The sequence below is a fragment of the Vanellus vanellus genome, assembly GCF_965231255.1.
Source record: "Vanellus vanellus genome assembly, chromosome: 8".
In the NCBI taxonomy this organism is placed as follows: Eukaryota; Metazoa; Chordata; class Aves; order Charadriiformes; family Charadriidae; genus Vanellus; species Vanellus vanellus.
This window is the reverse complement of record NC_138913.1, coordinates 2,474,715-2,497,759: the sequence shown is the minus strand read 5'-3', so window position 1 is coordinate 2,497,759 and position 23,045 is coordinate 2,474,715. Positions and strand designations below refer to the sequence as shown.

General features: G+C 39.2%; 1 protein-coding gene across 4 annotated transcripts in view; it reads right to left on the bottom strand.

Moving 5' to 3' along the window:
* Positions 1–23,045, bottom strand: part of RSRC1 (arginine and serine rich coiled-coil 1) — a 182,516-nt gene that overhangs the window by 139,380 nt on the left and 20,091 nt on the right. For 3 of the 4 annotated variants that reach the window (XM_082487297.1, XM_082487298.1, XM_082487299.1), the window contains exon 4: positions 4,305–4,475. The exons of the other annotated variant lie outside the window; for it this stretch is intronic. In XM_082487297.1, the coding sequence (XP_082343423.1) occupies positions 4,305–4,475 (171 nt within the window). The remainder of the gene's footprint in view (positions 1–4,304; positions 4,476–23,045) is intronic. 4 annotated transcript variants of the gene reach the window in all.

Here is a 23,045-nt window from a genome sequence, read left to right as displayed (position 1 = left end):
AGGACAGCTGGATTACTATGGCAGACTTTTTTTTACTTTTAAAATCTCTCAAGATGTTCATTGTGAAGATATGATCAACTTTGAAAGAACCCAAAGTTGCCCTGATCTGAGAAGCAAACACAAGCCTTTCACCCCTCACATCTACCAGTGTAGACAAGCCAAGTGCAGAAAAGAAAATTATCATTAGAGTTTATATGAGCCACAAACAAGTAAAACAATTTACTTCCTAATTAGTGCAAAAATTGTATTTTGATTCTCCACTTTAGAGGAACAGTCAAGTCCCAGATAGATGACTGCTTGGATGAGATAACCTGCAGTGCTGACAAACTGAAACACCTTCTGTTATGCAAAGCTAAACTATAAAGTCAACCGGCACTCGATAATTTATATTCCGTCTTCCCACAATCTGGCTTTAGGATGATCTTCGTTATAACTTTAAAGCAGCCATTTTTAATACATACATTGCAAACATACATTAATTCAAACTGAAAACTAGATCTGGCCCTTGATGTGTCTTGGAGTACATGTAACGATCTCTTCTAAATACAGAGGTCAGAGGACTGTTTCTTCCTCTCCGGCTCCCCTGCTGTTGGAGCTTCTAGAAAGGCTCTGTAGCATAACCTTACTTTCAGTGCTGATCTGGACACTAGATCTAGAAATTCATTCACTTGGACAGTCATCTACAACAGATTCCTCTCAGTATTTCACATCCACATCTACACTTGACAGTCATTTTTTGTGTCCACTTAGACTTTCTTCCTCATACTTCAGAGAAAAAAAAAAAAAATATGGGAAGGACAAGGTGAAAAAACCAGCACCATCATTGTGTTAGCTACAGCAGAACATGTCAGGAGGAAAAAGAAAAGACTTATTTTTTTTCCTGTCCAAACCAAATCCAAGTTAAAACAAGAAAAAACCCACACATTCTGAAGAGGCATCACCTATCTCTGTTTACTGTCTCTCCGCAAAGACAGCTGACGGAGCAAATCGTTTTAGTGCTTCCCGGTCTACTCCAGCACTAAGTGAATCGGGTGAGCAGTGGAGCTCCAGCCAAGGCAGCGAACCGTCATGCTGCAGGACAGACCCCAGTCCCAGAAGCTGCTAAGACGCTCGGCTGCGGAGGCAAGCTATAATAAGAGTTATAATTCTAACCAGACCCACAAAAGGGCATCTGACACCACTACAAGACAAAAATCCTAAATTATAACATATACCCTCAAAAATATCAACAAGACCAACTTGCTACCTTCTGCTGACCACAGCCAACTACAAAAGGCCTTAGAGTTACTGGAAAACAAAAAAATTCTATCTTGGAGCTTTCCTCAGGAATGAGCATCAAGACAGAACAAACGAACCATCGAATCTCCCTGCTGCAGCAAAGAAAAAAAAGCCAGAGGCCAATAGACTTACACAGGGAAAAGGTTCACTCAGTTCGTGTTGTGCCATCCTCCGTCCTATACATGTATGAACCAAAGACAGGTGAGCTTCCTTGCCCAAGAAGAGCTCTTCTTTCCCATACTTTTCACCCAAAAGGAAAAGAAATACTTAAATAAATGATACAGAGGAAGAAAGCCGAGAGCTTGGGAGGTTTGAGGAAGCCTCATACGAAAACACAACTGTAAAACATTTTATTTGTCCTTATTTTCCTGGAGCACACACAAGGCAAAGAGAAAAGTCACTCAGTGTTCCCACATACACGCATTTAAGGAAAAGTGCAGGTTCCTAATTCACTCTCTCTGGGGCTGTGACAGCCTATTCCACAGACAAATAATTGTGCAGGAATTGCAAGTAGCAATTCCATCAAAGAGCTCTCTCTTCTCTCTGTATTCAAATACGTTGCTTTGCAAAGCCCTTAACAGACAATAATGCGATGCTGATACAAGTCTCAGTCTTCGGAATGACAAATAACTGTAAAGGGAAAAAGCTTCTCAGATCCATATTCTCTGCACAGATATACTTTGATCACTATTTGATTAAACTGAAAAACGTCGTCCCCCCTCAGAAAAGTTTATGAAGCACAGATTATATCAGCATCATCCTAGGTACAATTCATTTTGTAGTCTAATAATGCTCCAAGGAAGAAATCCCTGTACAAAGCCCACCAGTCAGTACCTGAGCTCAGAGGAAAATGGACTGTTGTAAAACGTTTCTATGATCAATTTGTACTTTTTGTCCTAACAACTTTGGAAACGACCCAAACGGGGCATTTGGTTTTCAAATTTAGCATAAGCAACTTCGTAAGTTATCAAAATATAAAGGTAAATTGCTTGCTTCCAAAAAAATTCTGGGCAATTCTGTGTTCTTCCTACAGCAATCTCGTATCGATCCTTGTTATAAAAGGGCATAAAGTCAGGCAGTATGCTAAATGAGCACTGCGTATACTCCAACATGATTTAAGATGTGCTTCTACATAAAGTCCAGAAAACCTCTCACACACCAAATGTTATGTGCTCAGTATGGGTCCTTTCCCTACTTTTCTACTTCAATTAAAAAAAAAAACACAAAATTTTGGCTGGTGTCCTGGTTTGAGCGACACAGGACTAATTTCTCTTCTAATACTTGGGAAGACTGCACTTTTAGAAGACTAAAGTGTCTGAAATTGTGAAAATATTCAATTTCTAGCCAGCTGTGGTGTGCGGGTTTCAAGGTCTCAGTGCCTCCGAGCTCCCCGGGTGCGGGGATGAGGAGGAGCGAGACCCGGGCACTTGCCCCAAGCTGCCAACAGGTTAGTGCAGACTATCAACGGCACATTCAGTATCAATTAGAAACTTTGCTGAGGAGTTCCCTCTCTCCCTTGATGGTGGTGATCCAGAGAACTCCTCGCCCGGTGCCGGAGCCCTGAGCCCTTCCCTTCCTCCCGAAGCCGCAGCGCTCACAGGGTCCCACATGTGCTGTCACTGCCGGGAGTGCACGGCTTCTACGGATGGAATGGGCTGAGGACAATCCTTGCATATTCTGTATTGGTGTCGGGATCAATATTGGTTCTCTAGTGCTATTAATGTTAATTATCTAATCTTACTCTATTAAATCAGCTTATACTTCAACTCCTGGGTTTCCTTGAGTTTTCCCCGAGTCCCTTTCCCAGGTGGGGAGGGGTCACTGGGTGATAGAACGATTGGCTAAACAACAATAAATTGTGATGGGTTTCTCAAACCATAACAGCTGGAACATGCAGGCTTCTCGTCAAGTCTTCTAGAAGTATCAAAATATATTTGAACTTCAGGTAAATGGGTAAAAGGCATCTTGTTTATCACTTATCAGACACACTGCAAACATCTCAGGGGGTCCGTTTACATCGAATGCTGCTAATTGCTGGAAACACCCACAACAAGAAGAGACAAATATCCCGCATGGTTTGGTAAAATGAGGAAGCTATCCCTTAAAACGAGCGGAAAATGCTACTCTTGAAGTTCCCAGCAGTCTAAGTAATGTACTGCAAATAAGAAAAACACACGCAAATAGATAATTCTGAATATTTACATAATCTGTGCCATAACCATGGACAAGTAGGTAATGATACCAGCTAATATCATCAAGCCGTAAAATCACGGAGGTAATTGTGAGATACCTCCACGAACGTGGGTGGAGGATGCTACTCTATAAATTCCCATTTAGCGTTTCAGTGGGAATCAACCAAAGGGAAATTCATGAAGTGACACACCGGTACCTTCCTTTTCAAACCCAATCACATAAACAGGGATAAGATAAACATCACAGTAGAGGCTGCAGGAGATCAAGGTGTATAAAGCACAGGTAATTACAGAAATTGCCTTTTCTGAAATCTGTAAAAACAAGATCAACAATCCAAGTCATTTCGAGCAGAGATGAGGTTGGCAGCAGGCTTTGAAAGGCACTCCATCATTCACCCACAGCACGCGCTTCTGCTGAAACTGTACTTTGAGCCACAACTAAAGCCCAACAGGAACTTCTGACAACGGAGAAGGGGGTGTGTGAACAGTGAAAACCATCTTTTTGTAGGAAATAGTCTCCTCATTTTTTTCCTTAAATTGTGGTTATTATGTATTGGAAGAATATTTATGTTAATTAATTGAAAAAAGTTATTTAGCATATTTGCAAATCAAGGGGAAAATAATTGTAAAATAAACCATCATTTAGTTTGAAATGTTGTCACATTCCAGAATTTTAAAATACTAAGAATCACACTATTCACAGATAGTTTATATAAACTAAGTGGAAATTTGAACTATCATGTACTATAAAGCAAACTGATTACAAAAAAAGTAAAACAACACTGAATTGTTCCCTGTTTTTATTACAGTTATATTGTTTGTCATTTCACTTACCCGTGCTTCGTGCCACATATCTCCTTTTCTTTTCCTTTGCCCTTCTCTTTTATTTTTTCTTTCTCTCTGCCTTTACGCCGCTCTCTTTCACGAGACCCGCTATGAGTTCTCCTATGACTGGATCTTTCACTACTTCGACTATAAGAACGTTGACGAGGTCTTGATCGTGATCTACACAAAATCCATAGTATTAAAATTTAGCAGTCATACATTGTTCACTGTCACTGCATTTGTTATATAGTCCAACTATTTCAAACACATTTGCAAACCATTTAGTAATGCAATGCTTTTAAACAAAAACCTGCTGATTTATCAAAAGAAAAGTGAAAAAGAAAGCATTGCTTCTCCTCTGAAGGGAGAATGCAAAATAAATTGAACACACTATGTAGTATTCACCCATTAACAAAATAATCGGGTACCAAAATCTTACCAAAGTGATCTTTGGAGCTATTGGAGAAGGAAAGGAAGGAAATTTTTTCCTCGAACATTAAAAACTTTAAATTCTTACGTTCTGCTTGCCAAATAACCAAAGAATTTATAGCTGCTAGGAAGCGTTTGTATTTACATATTAAATACATTACCACTAATAATGAAGTTCCAACAACAGCCCGGCAAACCCCAGGTGATGTGTCCAAACCCCCCTCTTTAGCCTGCAGAGCAGACACTTGCACACAGCTTCATAATATCAAGTTCAGATTTGAAACACACTTTGCAGAAAACCTATAAATAGGCCAACTCTACAGGCGCAATGATGCCAGAAACTGCATACAGGTGCAAGGGTTTGTGCGCATATTTGGTTCCTGGTTACAAGTTCCTACGTGGCTACAGGATACTCTGTTCTCAATCATGTTATCCATTCCTCTGTAATAAATGTATGTAGTTACCGATATACTTGAATGAAAAAAGATCAAGAAATTGTACAACATGACTGTTTCTGCATGTTTCCAAAAAACCTTTTCATTATTCCTGAATTTAAGATTTTTTTCTAAATTTTATTTCATATCGTGGATCAATACTTCTTTGCTATGGTACAGGAGTAGCTGCAGACAATGAATATTTAGGAAAAGAGCGGTTCGAGTTTGCATTAGTTTCTATTACGACGTACATCTTCATAAAAGTTCTGATGGCACCTCATTGAAAAGTTTCATTAAGTACCGAGAGGGCTGGGGGCAGGGAAGGGCATTTTTTAAAACAGTATAAAAATTTTATTTAGCACCTCTTGGAGCACAAAACTCCAAAGGCCTTTAAAAGCAAAACCACATACAAAAGATCACTCAATTTAAAAGGCAACAACTGTTTAATAAAGCTCAACAATCGAATAAGCAAAAGAAAATACTCCATCCAGATGAAGCTATAAATTACATTTCGGAAGAATGTTGTTAGCGACTCCGGAATGTGCCCAGCATCCCGGGGTTAACACACCTATTCCGCCGCTGAGCCCTTCAGAGCGGCCCCGGAGGTCAGAACCTCAGCTTCGCCTTTCATTCAGCAGATGGCATCTCTTGCAACACAATATCTCCTATTGTCGGTCACACTATTAGCACGCATACAATAGATCAAATTACCACTTAAGTGGCGTATTATGAGCTACAGAACGTTTTCTGTCTCAAAATGGAATTTTATTATGTCATCACAACTTAAAAAGCATCCACGCGTTCTTTAGTCCTCAGGTAGAAGAAGTTTTGTCCTAAAACAATATTCTGGATATCAGATCTACTTTTTGGCACAAAGACACTGGTTTTACAGGCATCATGACGAGGCAGGCACAGATTTACAGCCCACCGCCCTATGGACATTCACTATTCCAAAGCAACCATGACTTCTGAGAACTCTGCAGAATCAGAAATGGTAAAAGAAAAGAACAAACAAACCCAAACAAACCAAAAAAACCAACAACAACCAACACAAAGCAAACAAAAGCACCCTACAGCAACACAAATCACCTCCATTGGATGAAAGGCCTCTGCTTATTTAAGGATATACTGCTTTAAACAGAAGTAACTGCAGAATCTAAAACATTTCTTGCTAGAGAGCTTACTTCCTCAGCTCAAATTTGAGCTTGATTTCGTATCTACCTTTCGCAGGAGCGAATAACAGCAGATTCAGTTCAGATTAGCTGGATGCTCAAATCCTACATTTCTGTTCATTCACGCGTCTAAGGAGAACAAATGGCAGGTAGAATTTATATAAAAGAAAATCAGCTTTTAAAAAGTAAAAGTAGACTTGTCGCATCAAATTTGTAATAACGTACTTATAACAGCACTGACAAACTGATACACATTTTCTTTAGAGAAGCTGTCACTGCGTTTTCATTTGCAATCTTTTGCACCCACAAAACTCATTAGCCTAGAGTGATCCCCAAGCATCGTTTATCCTTTGGGTTTTACAATCAGAGAAAATAGCTGATACAGCTTGTGTCCCCTGTCCCTGTCACGCAGGTGAGGCGGGCAGATGACTATCAATGGGATAGTACAGTGAAGATCTGAACAAAAATGTTAAGTTCTACTCCACAGAAGCCATCTCCGCAGGACACACTAGTCAGTCAATCCTTCAATTATCGGAGCAGTTGAGCTGGGCTGTAGATCAGCCCAGAGCACAGATGCAGACAATCCGGAATTGGCTTCACGCAGAGCCAACTCCAGTTTGGCCAGACTTGTTAGCGCCGATAACAAGTCAGCACACGGAGAAGGGTCTTCAGGGCAGCTCTGGTGTCACGTCCGGCTGCCTCCGTGTCTGCAGACCCCCAGCCCAACCCCAACTGACCGCCGTGCCCTATTTCAGGGGATCTCTCAAGGGAAGAGTGCAGAAAAAAAGTTGTAAAGTGGATCTAGCGTATGCTGCCGCACCTGCATCACCTCGCAGGGTCTCTCCCATACATTTGCCCTCCAGTAGCTAAGACGGGCACAGGGTTTATCTGCCCGGTACAGGACAGGAGAGCTGAGGGATGCAGACCGGCACATCCCAACACAGCCTACTGATGTAGCACCAGGAGAACACCAGCCACGCTGACCTGTGACGCATCCGCACAGAGACGTAGCCTGACCTCCTCCAAAGAGGAGGTCTCCTGGGTTTTCCATCATTGTACAAAGTTCTTTGCAAATATTTAATTTTTCATTATTTTTCCTTAATGCTGCAGAGCTACAGCCCTCACAATTAAAAAGAACTCTGCCTAAGTTCATTGTATTTATTTATATTGATTACAAACAGTATTTATAAAGCAACACAGCTCGAGAAATACGGAAAGATGTCCTAAGCCCAGTCATGAATAGGGGTGAAGTAAATAAGGAAAACTCAGGCAAAGAAGAAAGGAACAGTCTAGCACTAATGCTCCCTTCAATTCCTGAGCACTACTGAAACTTAGATTCCGTCAACCATTTTTAAACTGGGTAACTACTGTGTTTCCAATGTTGTACACTGCAATGAATATTTTTGAAAAAGTTTATCTTGTATTAACCTTTCTCCTTTGCAGTCCATCCAGTCATAGTAACAGAGGACTATTAGAAAACCCACTAGGTAACCACGACACAATAGATTTAACAAGTTTAAGCTCAATCTCAACTCTTAAGTCTTCTACTAATCTGAAAAAAAATCTTAAGGACTCCTCACACAAGTAAAGGCATGAAAATCTTAAAATATATTTTCTTAACTTAGTAACAGCTTTGTAGATTATGAGTTAAAATGCATTATGTAGTATTACCACGTTTTGATGAAACAAAGGAAGCACAGAGACTAAATGCTTTAAGATAACAGACCTAAAATGGCAAAAATAACAAACTTTGCAGTATAATTCTCTAGAACAATTTCATCTTAGATGATAAAATAAGCTCTGCCAGCAATACTTCTAAAACTGAAGTGGAACTAACAGGAAGCCAGCAATAAACCATACAAGAACTCCTGAGCTTAAGCAGGTAAGACCACGACCTTCTTGATCTCTGCTGGCGTGTGCGCTCTTCGGAGAGCTCTCAGCTTCTGTGAAGTGCCATAGGAAATGATGATTTGCTATGACTGAAGCAAAATATATATATACAGATATACTGGAGCCCCTCTGTGGCGAGGACAGGCTGGGAGAGTTGGGGGGGTTCAGCCTGGAGAAGAGAAGCCTCTGGGGAGACCTTAGAGCCCCTTCCAGTCCCTAAAGGGGGCCTAGAGGAGGGCTGGGGAAGGACTTTTTCCAAGGGCATGTAGAGACAGGACAAGGGGGAATGGCTTCAAACTGGAAGAGGGGAGATTTAGATGAGATATGAGGAAGAAATTCTTGCCTGTGTGGGTGGTGAGCCCCTGGGGCAGGGTGCCCCGAGAAGCTGTGGCTGCCCCATCCCTGGAGGTGTTCAAGGCCGGGTTGGACGGGGCTGGGAGCAACCTGGGCTGGGGGGAGGTGGCCCTGCCCAGGGCAGAGCAGTGGGACTGGATGGTCTTCAAGGTCCCTTCCAACCTAAAGCATTCTGTGACTCTAGGATTCTATGACACTGAGTGAACGCTGCATCACTTCCAGAACACGTGAACCCGCACCTCCTTAGGCCAGGAAAATCAGGACTCTGCACTGCGAGTCTCACAGGGACAAGTGGGAACCGCAAAACACTTTGGAAAATAAAGACAACAATGGTGTTTGCCTACAAACAGCTTTTCCCTGCATTCATCAGAAAACCAAAATATGAGCTAAGGCTTCTTTCTCCCCAAACTGAAAAGCTTAAGGAAGGGACTGACCAAAAGAATAAGCAAAGAACAGACTCACTTCGTATTTTAAAAAAGGCAGAAGATGTAATCTTAAGGAAGAACGGAAGTCAAGCATTTTAAACATGACAACAAAAATGAGACTATAGATTCAATAAAGTTAAGAAAACTGAAATAACTGAAGCTAAAGAGATTAGATTCACAGCAGGAAGGAAGCGAAAGGTATGCAACATCATATTCTGGGAGACCAAAAATATGCATTCAGAAAGCAAAGAAATTATACAAAAACATTGGAAAAAATACAAATAAGGAAAAGTCAGGTTTCCCACAAAGTACGCAAACAGATATGCTGTGTTTGTATACAGGCAGATGTTACCAATAAATAAAATCCCAGGAAGAGCAGTAAGTACTACTCCCAAAACAAACTGCCACTTACATTTCCCCCTTACATACAACTGTTCCGAGACCTCAATATCGCAAACCTGCCTAATTTCCTCCAGCTCTGAGGGAAGCTCCAATCTCTCTTACACCCCAGGCTAATTAGACCCACCTGCTACTACAATTCAAGACTAATTCTGCAACGCCAAAAACAAGTTTCAACGACACACGTGACAAGAGGACCCTTCAATGAAGGAGCCCCGATTCCCCATTTAGCTTGGTCTTGTCTGAACCGCCGGGCAAGAGCGAGCGTATGGACAGAGACCATCCTGCAGACAACAGGACAGAATTCAGACAGTATTGCAAAGCAAGTTTGGAATGCTGTAAGCTTCAAGTCTTTGACTTTGCAATCCAAATTGCCTTTTCTACTTAATTTCTATGCTGTTTCTTCCCCCCCTTTCTTTTAAAGAAAGAGGTAACCTTCAACCTCTGCTTTTCTGTGGCAACTGCCAAATCTGAACAATGAAATTTAGATCACGCTTTGACTACTTCAGGGAAGGCTACTGACCTTTCTCTAGTACACCAAGGCTGCAGGTAATCAAAAAATTAAGATCAACAAGAAAAATGATGCTTCGTATTGCCCAAAACACATCCAGTATTTCACAGATCCATCCGCCGGCAGCCCGGGCTGGGTTCAGGGATGAGCCGGGGCTAACCTCAGACCAGGGGACCACTATCAGCATCCTCTCGGTGCCAGGCTTCAGCGCACGGAAAAGCTGCACTTAATGCCACAGAACTTCATTTTACAGTATGTTATCATTTTAATAAGATAGCTGTCATTTTTTCTTTGCCTATAAGCCCCAAATCCTAAAATATTTGTTTTAAGAACACTTTATGCAAGCTTCCATAAAGTCTATATTAAATCCAAAACACGCAATAGGCTCTTGACAGCGGAAGATAATTTCATAAAGTGAAAATTAAAGTATACTAAATTTGCTACTCGGTGTATAACAAGCTGCAGTGCATTTCCATTTGTAGCATGAACGGATTCACCTGTAGGTTACCATGAATAACTATTAAAATAATCTTGCAATATATATACAGAACAGGAAATAAAGACACAACTTTATGCAATGGAGCTACAAGAAGTCCTCTGTGCCAAGAATTCATCAGTAAACAAGAACAAAAGTCCACAGATCAAGCAGAGAATAAAGATTTTCTATTTTATTACTGTTGAAAAATAAAACCAATCCCGATTATTCATATTAGAGCAAGTCCCAAAGTGCTCAAATTATAGAACTACTGGAGAAAAAATAAAAAATAATAAAAAAAAAAAAAATCAGGCTGGAGAGTAGACTGCCAGCATGCACACCCCCTTTCCCCCGAACCAACACACACAAAACACCCACCCACCATGCCAAAGGTTAAGTCATTTAGTCAAGTTCAAAGATCTTCAAAGAGTTCTTAGATCCAGATAAGCCCATATGTTACCAAAATTCTGTGAAAAGCTATTACTTTCCAATCTGCTTTTCATGTCTAAGTTACAGAACACACAGATGCTTGGCATCACTCAGTATCCCTAAATTCTCACACCAGATAATCAAGGCTCACCAATAACTTTCCTATCTAAAATCCTAAGAAATGTCTTTATTCCATCAACACTTAGTCCACTTGTAAAAATTGAAAGTATCCATAAAAGCCCATTCAGTTACTGCACAATAAGTGTTAATTTGCTAATTTCTTCACAGGTAATCAATTAAAATGTAAAATATTGGATAAAATTAGTTGCACTAAATTTAACAGCTGCTCCATAAGCATAATTAGTTTCACAAGGGCCATATGTATTCTGAACAGAGACAGAGTTGAAACAAATAAGCAGATTTTAAAACAAGTTTGAGGAAATCTGCATTTAATTAGCAGGTGGGCACTACAACTGCATAATGTTTTTATACATTTATATTTATGAAGTGACAGAAGATCTAAAGGCTTTTTAAAATGGCGTTTATTGTTTGAATGGGAACTGTTTTGCTGCATGCTAAAGTGATTTAAATCCTTATAGCTCTGCTTTGAAAAAATCATAAATGGTGAAAGAAAACATGTGGAAAACTGTAAAACTAGAAAGAATTTGCGACAAAAAGCAGATACACATACCATAACCAAAAGGAAACTACACTTAATTAAATGTACACTACATCTGGAATATCAGCCTAATAAAACGTGAAACTATTAATTTTCATTGTTCTAAAGGAAATGAGGTCAGTGTCGTTTAGTATTTCCCCAATTATATTGCACTAAAGCATCGAACGGTATCTTATAGGTACAATCTAATCTTTTCAAAACACTACAATTTGAAAACAGTCACCGAGATAGACTTTTTAAAAAGGAAAGAGGAATTAGAGCACAAAAGCAAGACAGCTTAAACAGAAGAAAACAAGTGCTCTTCCAGTGGAGGTAAGTTTTTGAAAAAATAAGCTATTTTGTTGGCAAACAGCACCCACCACTCAACTGAAAGTTTCCGAGATGTCAAGTTCTTCCCTGGCATTCTTCTAAGTATCTCTCAGCTGATACAAGTCTTATTAGATTATTATTAGCTCAGCCACAAACAAATCCCAACAAATTCATGCCTCTCTAATACTTTAGCAATAAATCAAAAGTCTGCGAAAGAACAATGAAACACAACTGCATTGCATCAAACCCGGGTATTCCTATTGGTAATAAAGACATAGTGCAAACGCAGAACTAATTGCGGCAAAATGACATGTTCTCTTTTCAAAGCATATTAAAAGAAAGTTTCTTGTTTAACTCAACTTCACCAGCAAGAAAAAAAATAATCATGGTACAAGTTCTCAGGGAAGGTGAAGTAATTTCAAGGACAGACTGCAGTTGTTCCCAGTGCGGAAATTACTAAGATGATACTTTTTTTTTTAATGCATATACTGCTACCTCTATAAAGCATTTCAGGTCACTATTACTTTGCAATTTTAAAATGCATGCATTTTAGGAAGTTAAATATAGATAATAAGAATGATAATATGGTTTGTTTATCGTTAAACATAAGGTGAGTGCAAACGAAACCGGGCAGAAGCAGAGGCAGCTTTTAAGTCTGAAATGAGACCGGTGCAAAGAGGAAAAAGAAGTTGTTTCAAGCCAGCAGTTTGGACAGTTGGTGACAAAATAGATATCATCCACAGTGCCAGAGAAATGCAAGATGAAATATAAACAATGACCAGGACAATCAAGAACACAGTTTGCAGAACTGAGACAGGGGATTCACCAGATACAGGCACCAATCTAGTTCAATAATAAACAATTCTCCACCTATAAATTACATTAATTACATAATCAAACATATGAGGAAACGACACTCAAAACTCCATTAAGCTGTAATTAAAAAGTAGTTGCTGAAAACTTGGCATGAATAGTAGATAAATGCAGCCGGACAGAAGAACAGATGGACAAGACACTACTTTAAGTCTCGTCTATTCTCAAGCAGCCCGTTTGTTACAAATCTAGTTCTCCAGACTAAAGCCTTCTGGTCGACCTCTTCTCCCTTCCACAGAAGATTAAGGCGCCGCCTTTGCCACAACGCCTTGGCTGTCTTACAAAGTGTCTCCCTACAGGAGCGGGAAGACTCTAGCTCCAGCGTATCTCCGGTTCAGCACGTCCACATCACCACAAAGGTGCTGGAGAACCTACAGGGGATCAGCTGGGTGAAAAAGACTTGACTCCAGAGCTACATAAAGTTTACTTAAATTGGGCTTTTGTGTCAACAGCCCTTCGCTTGGAGACTTGCTTCTGGTGGACTTCAGCCAGCGCTCCTGGCCTGAGGAAGGAGGGAGAGAAGAGAAGCTGACTACCACCCTACCGGCTGCGGGAGCACTTTGACTGAAGCCTTCACAGAAAACTAAAGCCAGGAAACAGACTTTACTAGACGTTATCTGAAAACCAGAAATATAAATTAGAGATTAAATAGCGGCTACTCAAGCATGGAGATAAACCATTTGGTTTCGCTGATGTGCTTTTACAAAATGCCTAACACAGCTCGCCACACTAACCTGGACGTAACTCCGACCTGCTGCCTCCATCACGTGACTCACCGGAGCAGCGTTCCTTGCACGCAGAAGCGTGATCAGCTTGAGAAGGCCAGATGCACATTACAGAGACGTATGGAAGTACATAAACTAACTGCAGCATTATTGGATACACATTATTTTTGCATTCGGCACAGAAAACTATATATGCTATTTTTCAACAGGCTTTTTTCTGCAGAGGGAGGATGGTGGGAGCAGCTGTGGCCAAAGGAAGTGTAATGAAGTGTGCTGACTGGGATTTGGGAAGGGAGAACAGCGGTGTGAACAGCTCCCACTGATCCACTGGAATTGCGAACTGTTCCACTGCATTAGTCACGGCAGGAGGGGATTCTCTCCCCACTTGCACACAGGTCACTAATTGCCCTGGATACAACTGGTCCAAAGGAGCTGAGGATCTTTGGCCTCATCTTCACTGGGGGGAAACGTGTGGCATCATTCATTTCCCCTGTAATCTGTACAAGACTCTGAACTGCCTCTCTGCTAAGATTTCACCTCAGATTAGGACTGTCAGTTTCAGGACACATCTATTTTTACATGAAATTAATTTCTTTCACACATTTCTCAAAACAGGACTTTCTCCTAACCCTACATTCATGTAGCCATCTCGTGACTGAACAGTAAAAGCTAGACTGTAATTCTAATAACCTTTGGGTAATAAAATAATAAAGAAATAGGAGTTAGTACACCATCCTAGGTGCTAAGTAAACTGAGAAAAAAGCCACCCCTCCAATTCCCCATCGCTTCTCATTCAAAGCGGTTCTAGCAGTCTTGAAATTCCAGACTTCAAGGGCACAAAAACACATACATCAACGCAAATGTACGCTGCACATGTACTATATATCAACTTCCATATAAAACCAAAGTTCAGGTTGATAAGAAAAGCCATTTTTATTCCAGTAATCTGTTAACAAAACCAAGCAGTCCCCCTTGCAAAAGCAAACCAGTTGTTAGTTTGCCACACAAAGTTACCAGCAAGAAGGATTCCTTCCTCTCCTAACCGAATCCCAGAACTGCCACTGCTCAGGTTGAAGAAAAAGCAACCAGAAAAAATAGGTTGTATGAAACATCTGTTCCTTTAGATTGTCTAATCCTGCAGGAAAGGCATTTTATATCTTTTTTACATTCTTTAAAAAAAAAATAAATGGGAAAACTTGAATTCTATATGAACAAATAAGGTAATACGTACTATCAGCAAGTAAATTCATCAGGCTTTGTAATTAATGTATACATACACATGCAGCTATTCTATTCTTGATACAGCTGGAATCTATTTTAAAAAACAAGGGTCCAGCTTACTTTCAGGTCTCTCAATAAGTACACCAAATTACTTGTTTCTACATCATGCAGGCATTAGTGACTCTGCATCTGCTATGACAGGAAGATCTGGATGTATCGCCCAGCAATGAAAAAAGGTCAAATTCATTTTCCAGATGGAATCACTATCCAGGTAATTATTCGTTGTAAATTTGACAACACCTCCAATATTATGTTAAAAACTTAAGGAACATAAAGGAAAGATTTCAAGGTTGAATTTGTCACTTCCCTAGTGCCTCCGACAAGTTCAAATTAGTTACAGGTAAGTGCTACTCTTCTGTCTCTCTTTGACAAGACCACTGTTTTATTTTTGTGATTGTTAAACTTCTAAGATTGAGGCCCCGGTCATGGCTGGAGCTTAAAGATGCGACAGCATTTATGTATGCTTACATCCACAAAGAGATATTAGACAGCTGAATGAAATTACCTACACAGATGCTTGCAATCAACTTACACATTGGAACACTGACTGCTGTCATAAACTGAAAAAACGCCAACCCCACAACCCAACCCAGAGCATCACAGCACCGTCGTGGTCAACGGGAGGCACTCAAACCACTAAGAGACTGAACCAACAGAAACAAAACATCTCAACATTTCTCATGCTTCAACACTGCAGCAACTTGCAGTGCCATTTAAAAGGCTCAAAAAACTGCTTAAAGATAAGATTAAAGCATATGCTTGTCCTTAGAAACAAATACCTCATTTAAAAGACTGGAACTATTGAGACAGCCTTGATTCCCATGACGAACAGAAGTCTCAAATGACACTTTGGAAATCACACTCAGATGAAAAGCTGTATGCCTTCTTGTATTTGACTGGTAACAAATTAAACCATTACTCTGTGCTCACAATTACCAAAAAAAAAAATGGAATTTTTTTTCTTTAATTCAGTGATAACCAGACATTTTACGTTTAATTTTTATGAGATGTAAAAAGTTTGAGGTATTCCACCTACACTTTTTACCGCATTAGGTTTATGAAGCATATAGAAAGACTTCTAGAGTACCGTCTTGCTTCCTCAAATTAAAAAAAAAAAAAAAAAAAAAAAAAAAAAAACCCACACAACATATTTAATGAAAATAGCCATAACTTTACTATAGGATCAAGTCTCTGAAAATTAAGTCATAAGAGGGCTTTAGAAACTCCTTAAGTGCACACACAAAAAAGCAAAAATGTATCACACCATACTGTCAAAATCCTTTGACAACACAACATAAACAGTTTGTATATTTTATTACTATTTTTCAATACACATTCCATAAATGCAAAGATAAATTTCCAATTTACAGGCAAGTTAGATGCATCTTACTTTAATATTTTGTATTTTACAAACACAGTGTAGATAGAGGATAGTATGGTCCTCTTTCAATATTCTCCTAGATGAATACTGAACAGCAAACTGCAGACTGATGAAGAATACACAGCTGATGGGCTTATCGGGTACAAAATCTCCTTTAGTAGAAGTTATCACCTATAACCCTGTTGTGTCTTTCCCAACCCCCAACTCTAATGACTAATTAAAATCTCCAAGGAAGGGGCAGGAAGGAAACTGAAAATTTCACTCAGTATTCTAAAGAAAAAGTGTTTTCATCACGGAACCTGCAACTGTTACCTAAAACATTGTGAAATGAAATATATCAAAAAGAGAAACCACAAAATATGAATTGCTTTTAAAAAAATACATAAAGCAACAAAACTACTTGATTATTATACTTCAAGGTGTATTATGACTGTTCTGATCAATTTATGACACAGATCACAAAGATATTAGTCCCAATTTAAATGGGTAATAACGATCACTTAAAATGCAATTCCTATATACCTACACCTTCATTTAAAAAGGATTCTCAGTTTTAATATGGAATTCTCTTCTAAGCTTTGCTTTTTTTTTTTTTAAACATAAAATAACAAAACCACAGCAAACACATGAAATAATTACAGACCAGCTTTCCTGAACTGGCCAGAAGCCTGCAACAGCAGCTATTATGTACTACGCTCATCCCAATTTTGAAACCTGAAGGCAAGAATTAAAATGTAAACTGTATTATTTCCATCACTGAGAATATTACCGAAACTATGCAGTTAACAAGCCGACTCCAAAAATGTAGCACTACCTATTGTGTGTCTCAAAAGCTTCACCAATTCTCTTCCCTACAGCCACATCACAACTCCCAGAATGTTAACGCCGTTATGGGGAAGTTGGAGGGGAGGGAATTGGAATGTAAGGAGATTTCAGAATTGAAAGGCGTAGTGTCCATTAAGCTAACGACGTACTAAGGAAGGAAAACTTGCCTGCCACCCCTCTGCCACCTTCAAATGGTTCTTCAGAAGTCACTGATGTCCCCATGCCTACAACGATGCTGCCTGCGGTTCACGGTGCTGGCAGACAGTTGTTTTACTGTTGTGTATTTTTCACCTCTCTCCAACTTTGTTTTCTCCCCGCACCCATTGTTTCCTGCTACTAATCAAACAGGCAAGTCTTTGGGGCTGAAATTCTATTTTGAATACTCATCGATAGTGCAGAGAGCACACCAAGAGCTTGATCCCTGTCTGGCGCTTTCCTATTATAAGTAACATAAGGGTACATTGACTAACCACAGGCAATCAAGATATTACTATTCCTCAGCTGAGATGATATCATCTCTAACAATCTATTGTACTTCACAGTTGCAACGTACTAGAAACTTGATAACTTTGGTTACCAAGCTTCAGGTTTCATAAGATGCACCAATCTTGTGATCGTATCAGCTTACTGTAAGATACATTCTGAAATAAGGTCAAGACTTCATTGTATTATTCAGCCAATTCGATCTTTTTAATTTAGCTGAAGCATGGGAATACTCCATAATTCAGATACTTTACCACAGTCTTCAGGAAAGCTTTCATCAGAACACTCAAGATCTTAACTTCATCCTGTTGCCTGATCCACAACGTTCTCAATGCTAATGCTAATGCTCTGTTCAGGCTAGGGGTGATTAACAACTCATCTTAACAACCCCTAATTATTGCCCCTCGAGTGAGGGGCTCTGTTGACTTGGATTTAAGGTTAGAGTTGCCATCTAATGCCCTCTTGCCATCTGTGACTAGAAATCTGTTGATATACTCTGATTTTAGCAAATACTTGCTCACTGAGTCGTCAATAGGGCAATCAAAGGTGTAAGGCGTGTACCTGTGCAGGCATTTTGTCTTTATCCTGTAAATCAGAAACAGCTAAGGACCCCATTGGGATACATCACTGGTTTTCTTCTCCGTGAGCTGCTGAGCCCTGTAACAGCTTTCCTTTCTATGTATTCATGTTGATCCTACCTCATTTTGATTTACGGGGTTTTCATAAGTAAATTTGACAGTAGACCGGAATCATGAAAAAGAGGACCCGTATATTCCGATTTGATAGTTAAAATTCTTGATGTCAGAGACTTAAGGAAGAATACCCAACTGACTTGAAATTAATAATGGAGAATAAACAGGTAATAATTTAAACCGAAGGCTTGCTTGAAATTCGCCTACATTTCCCTTTTCTTAGAAATATCTCCTCTTTGCTCTTCTAACGCCCCATCCAGCAGCTGTTGTCTGCCCCCCCATTGGAAAATAACATACAAAGTAATGTTACAAACAAAACCATACCATTTCAGTATACTCACATTTTTGAGGAATGGACAGTTTTCCAAAAAGCAAAACAAAAGAAAAAACCTTTGAACTTTTCACAGACAAACAAATGAAGCAAAAGACTGTTCTGTCGTTTGGTTGTAAGATATAGCATAGAGCACGACACTCGGACAGAACGGGGCAAAAGAAGCAGCAGTGGGAAATAATACCATTTGGCCATTTTCAACTCATTTCCAGAGGGGGGAAAACAAACAAACCAAGAGTTATTTAACATTCCCCAATTCAGAACTTAAGGAAAAGAAAATTATATTGATTCCTCGGCAGCAAGTCTCTCCTTGTCTGGGCAGGTTGGCCTTAGGGGGTCTCCAGCCAAGACAAAGCCGAGGGAGATGAGCTACGAGTAACGCAGGGGACGGACTGGCGGAGCCCACGTGCTGCTTTCGGAAGCCAGAGCTGCAGAGGGATGTGGCATTTACCTACATTCATCTCATCCCTCCTCTCACTTGTGGAAGGGGCGTGACTAATTTGCTCAGGGTCCGGAATTTTATCATTTTTATTTACTGCTTCTGTTTAGCCATTTACTTGAAAAAATATGACATTTTCTCTTCTCTAGTTTAGTAGGAGAGTCAGGCCCAGATATATTTGGAAGCTCTCACCAGCAAGGGAACAGCTCTACCTCAAATGAAACTAAGTTGTTTATTAAGTTCTTTTGTAATGTGCATTTTACTTAAAATCTTGAAATTTACTTAAAAGCTTGACAAAAGATCCTTTCTCAACGTGTTTTCTTGTAATCCTCAGCTGCTATAACCGTACAATCTTTAATTGTACACCTTATTTTTATTATAGGATATAGCATCTTTACTTCAACTGTTGAAATAAAGTGCATGAAACAGTTCACAGAAGACGAATGACTTTTAGCTAGCAAAAATTGCATTTTGTTAGTCAAAAATGAGATACAAATTTCTAAACTACATGCATGTCAACGAAAACAGGTCTGTCATGTTTTCTTTCAACATGCAGAAAAAAAGTGACCTAGACCACATTTGCTGTGAATTTTACAGGGCGTAACACTATTTCCCAGCGCCCCGGCGTTGGGCAGTCTGTGGAGAAACAGCACAATGTCAGTACAGGCGCAGTAAATTCAAGTGACACTAAAAAAGATGACTCCTTTAAGACAAAGTGGAGAGGAGTGGGAAGTACTGGCCAAGCCGTTCATCGCTTCAGAGCGTGCTGAAGGTCCCCGCCAGCAGTACTCTAGCAAAGCCCCGGGGAATACAAGCTGATCTTCCAAAGCAAATCCCTGCGGGAGAGCAGAAAGGACCTCCTGTCTTCAGGGAGGAGGACGTTCCCTACCGGGAGAGACCTCACAGAGCCAGGTTGGTGATGGGGTCCACTCAGAACCCCAAATTCAACACAAACCAGATGTGGAAATCTGGTAATTACATAAACGTACATTTAAAGATCTCACCGTGAACACTTTCATAACTAACACTATAACTACACTAATGCGATTGCCGTTGCACTGCTCTATCACGTCAAAGAAAACTATACTCCTCAGTAGTTCTAATTTTGACTAACACCAGAATTTCCAATACAACCAACCAGAAAGTTCAAAGGCAGATTAAAACTATTGTTCCATTCTCAAATGTATTTCCTAGCACTAGCTTTGATAATCTACGGAGCAACATTTCCACCAAGACATATTTGATGGGACTTCGTAAAACAAAATTCCTAATAAGTATCAATACGAAAGACTATTTCTATATTTATAAGGTTTTTCTGTCTCGAGTATTTGTTTACAAAAGTGATCTCCTCTAAGATTACCATTATAATAAGTCTCAAAATTAAAACAATGGTGTTTTTTTAAAGAATTCTGCAGCTTTCCTTAAGGATTTTAGTTTATGCTACCATAGTTCACTTGCTTTAACCCCTTATCTGTTATTTGAACACTTATTTCATGAATAAATGACTTATTTTTATTTTTTTTTAAATGAATAACTATTTTCAATCAATCTTACACTTTAACCATAATCTGAACAACTATTTTTTAAACTTATGTTTTAACATTAAATTACTAGAACCAGATTTTTTGTAGCAAAAAAATGGCAAAGCTGACCTTTATTTTATTAGCCTACAATTTGCTCACTGGTGTTTTCTTAAGCTATATGAATGGCTCGTGTACGCTGACAGCATCCCACAGATGGTTATGATTACGTCCAACGGGACAACGCACTCATTGAAAACTTTCACAGACGCTTGCCTAATGGGATGTCACATTAAATCCGACACAGTAAGATAAAATAACTACACACCAATTATAACATCTGAAAAAGGTGGTTTGCAAACGATATTCACAACATTTCCAATGTAATTATTGACAGAGCCGCCGCACGGACATTCATGTGAGAGCGAGTTTTTAAACAAGCGCGGTTATTCCATAGCTTTCTTCTGCCCGGAGATGTCCTTGAATATACACAGCTGTCAACATCGTGGAAATAGATGCCCCTAACTACAAAACTCTGGTAAACGTCAGAATTCGATTTGACTACTGCTCGCTTCCTCTCTTAATGCTTAATGACCAATTCCTCCGAGATACCCTTAAAAGCCCTAAAATGTTGTCCTTGGGTAGAAACTTTCACTCAGCAATCAATCGGGAGCAAATTAGATGATTGTGTTGAAATGTACTGCGCTGTTTAAGCTAACAAATGAATGAAGAAAGGTAGTATATCGGAACATATGCCACTACACTGAAGTTGCTAAAAGGGTCTGTTGGAAGAATATTTGGTTTCCAGTGAAGCTAATATGCTATAAGAAGGGACAGCGATGAAAGAATACCGAGTCATATGGAAATCCAAATATAGTGACAGACACAATTATTTTACTAATTGCTAATGAATACAGTCAAGTGGCTTCAAAAAGCAAAACTTTGCTTGGACTACTTCAGGTTTTGACCTCTGCATGAGCAAATGCATTTCAAACTGAAGCCCACCAAAATTGATTAACGGCGCCAGCCAAGGCCAGCGTGTAGTTGAAGCTTTTTTCCATCTATCACATGGCCCCAAGGATAGTTAAATGAACCTTAAAATGGCTACAAACAGCTCAATGACTACACAGACTCCTGCCAATTAGAAATAATTAGGCAGTCATTTTGGTGGTAAGTCTTTTTAAGTGCATACATAATGATGCAATGATGCTTATTAGCGATCTCATATGAGCTATGCTCAAACAGCCTGGAATAATTATGCAACTATCACAAAGCCTTGCACATCTCTGTACTTCACCTTAATGCATTTAAAAATCCACTTCATTACCTCCAGTAATTAATCCTCCATTAATTGCAGGAAAAGCCCAGTTTACCGTGCTTCGTTTCTAATTATCTTATAAATAGTTATGGTTCTAATTAATGTGTTCATTAAGCTGAATATCTTTCTCAAAGCCATGCTCAGAGCAAAGGTTCCGCTTTTGAGAGAAAAAGCCTAACTAGCCATAAGGTGAGGCCATTTTGGTTGTATTTGCTTTTATTTTAGTATATTCAACCTCCTAATTGGCATTTAAAATCTAATTTGGAAGAACTTCAAGAAGACTATATAGTAGAAAAATAGGAAAAGGATTTTTAGGGTTTTTTTACCCATTCTCCAATGAAGAAGCTTAGAGCTTTAACAGGAAAACTTTTAGCATATCTTTTTGATATAGACTGGTAACAGATTTTCAGTGCTATGCCACAGATTAATTTAAATTCTATTACAATTTAGCTTACCCCTGCATGTTTCCATATAAGAGAAGCAAAAACTATTGAAGAAGAATAGATACCTAACAGTATATGCATAATTTTAAAACAACACGCTACTGCCCTTGCCTTCATTTCTAGGATATAAAACAGCCGTACAGAATTACAAAAATATTGAAATCAGTTATTCAAACTGAGCATAATAAAACTCTTTAAAGTCAATGAGAGTTTTTCAGTTTGCCTCACTAGGAGTTGATATAATCCTATGAAAACCGCAACTGAAGAATATTTTAAAACAATATTTATGGACAAGGAAACCCAATATTGAAAGCATATGTGTCACAGTATTTTGGAGGTATGCATACATGAATTTGCAGAAAACTTAAAGATTCAAAATAAAAAATTCTACAAGAGCACATCCAAAATTACTGTTAATATTAAGGTATAGATATTAATTTGCTATCTTTTCCTAGATTTTATTTTTTTAAATATACATTCTATTTAAATACAACTCTCTTGAGTTACACTATGCAAATACGAATAGACGTTTTCACATTTTTTCCTTATGTGACCACATATTTAACAGAATATTTTGCTGAGGTAATTAACACTATTTGGACAGTACAAAGACAGAGGCTCTACATAGGCCTGAAATTATCAATTTTTTTTTTTTAATAACCTTTTCTTCCTGTAACATCACACCTGAGTTATATCTGGAATCACTGAAGTCAAGTGCAGCTTTGCCATCAAGTCCGATAGGGCCGAAGTTTTACACCAATAAACCTATATTAGGAGCAGATGAAGCGTCATCATCTGTATACATTCTGGCTCTTGCATTTCAGGGAGAGGCGGTGCCTTGCCTTAGAAACTGGCCCCTTTCCCTGTTCACAGTGCCTTACTCCAGCTTGAAAATTGCCTCTCACCTGAGCTCAACTTGAACCACAAAGGCTC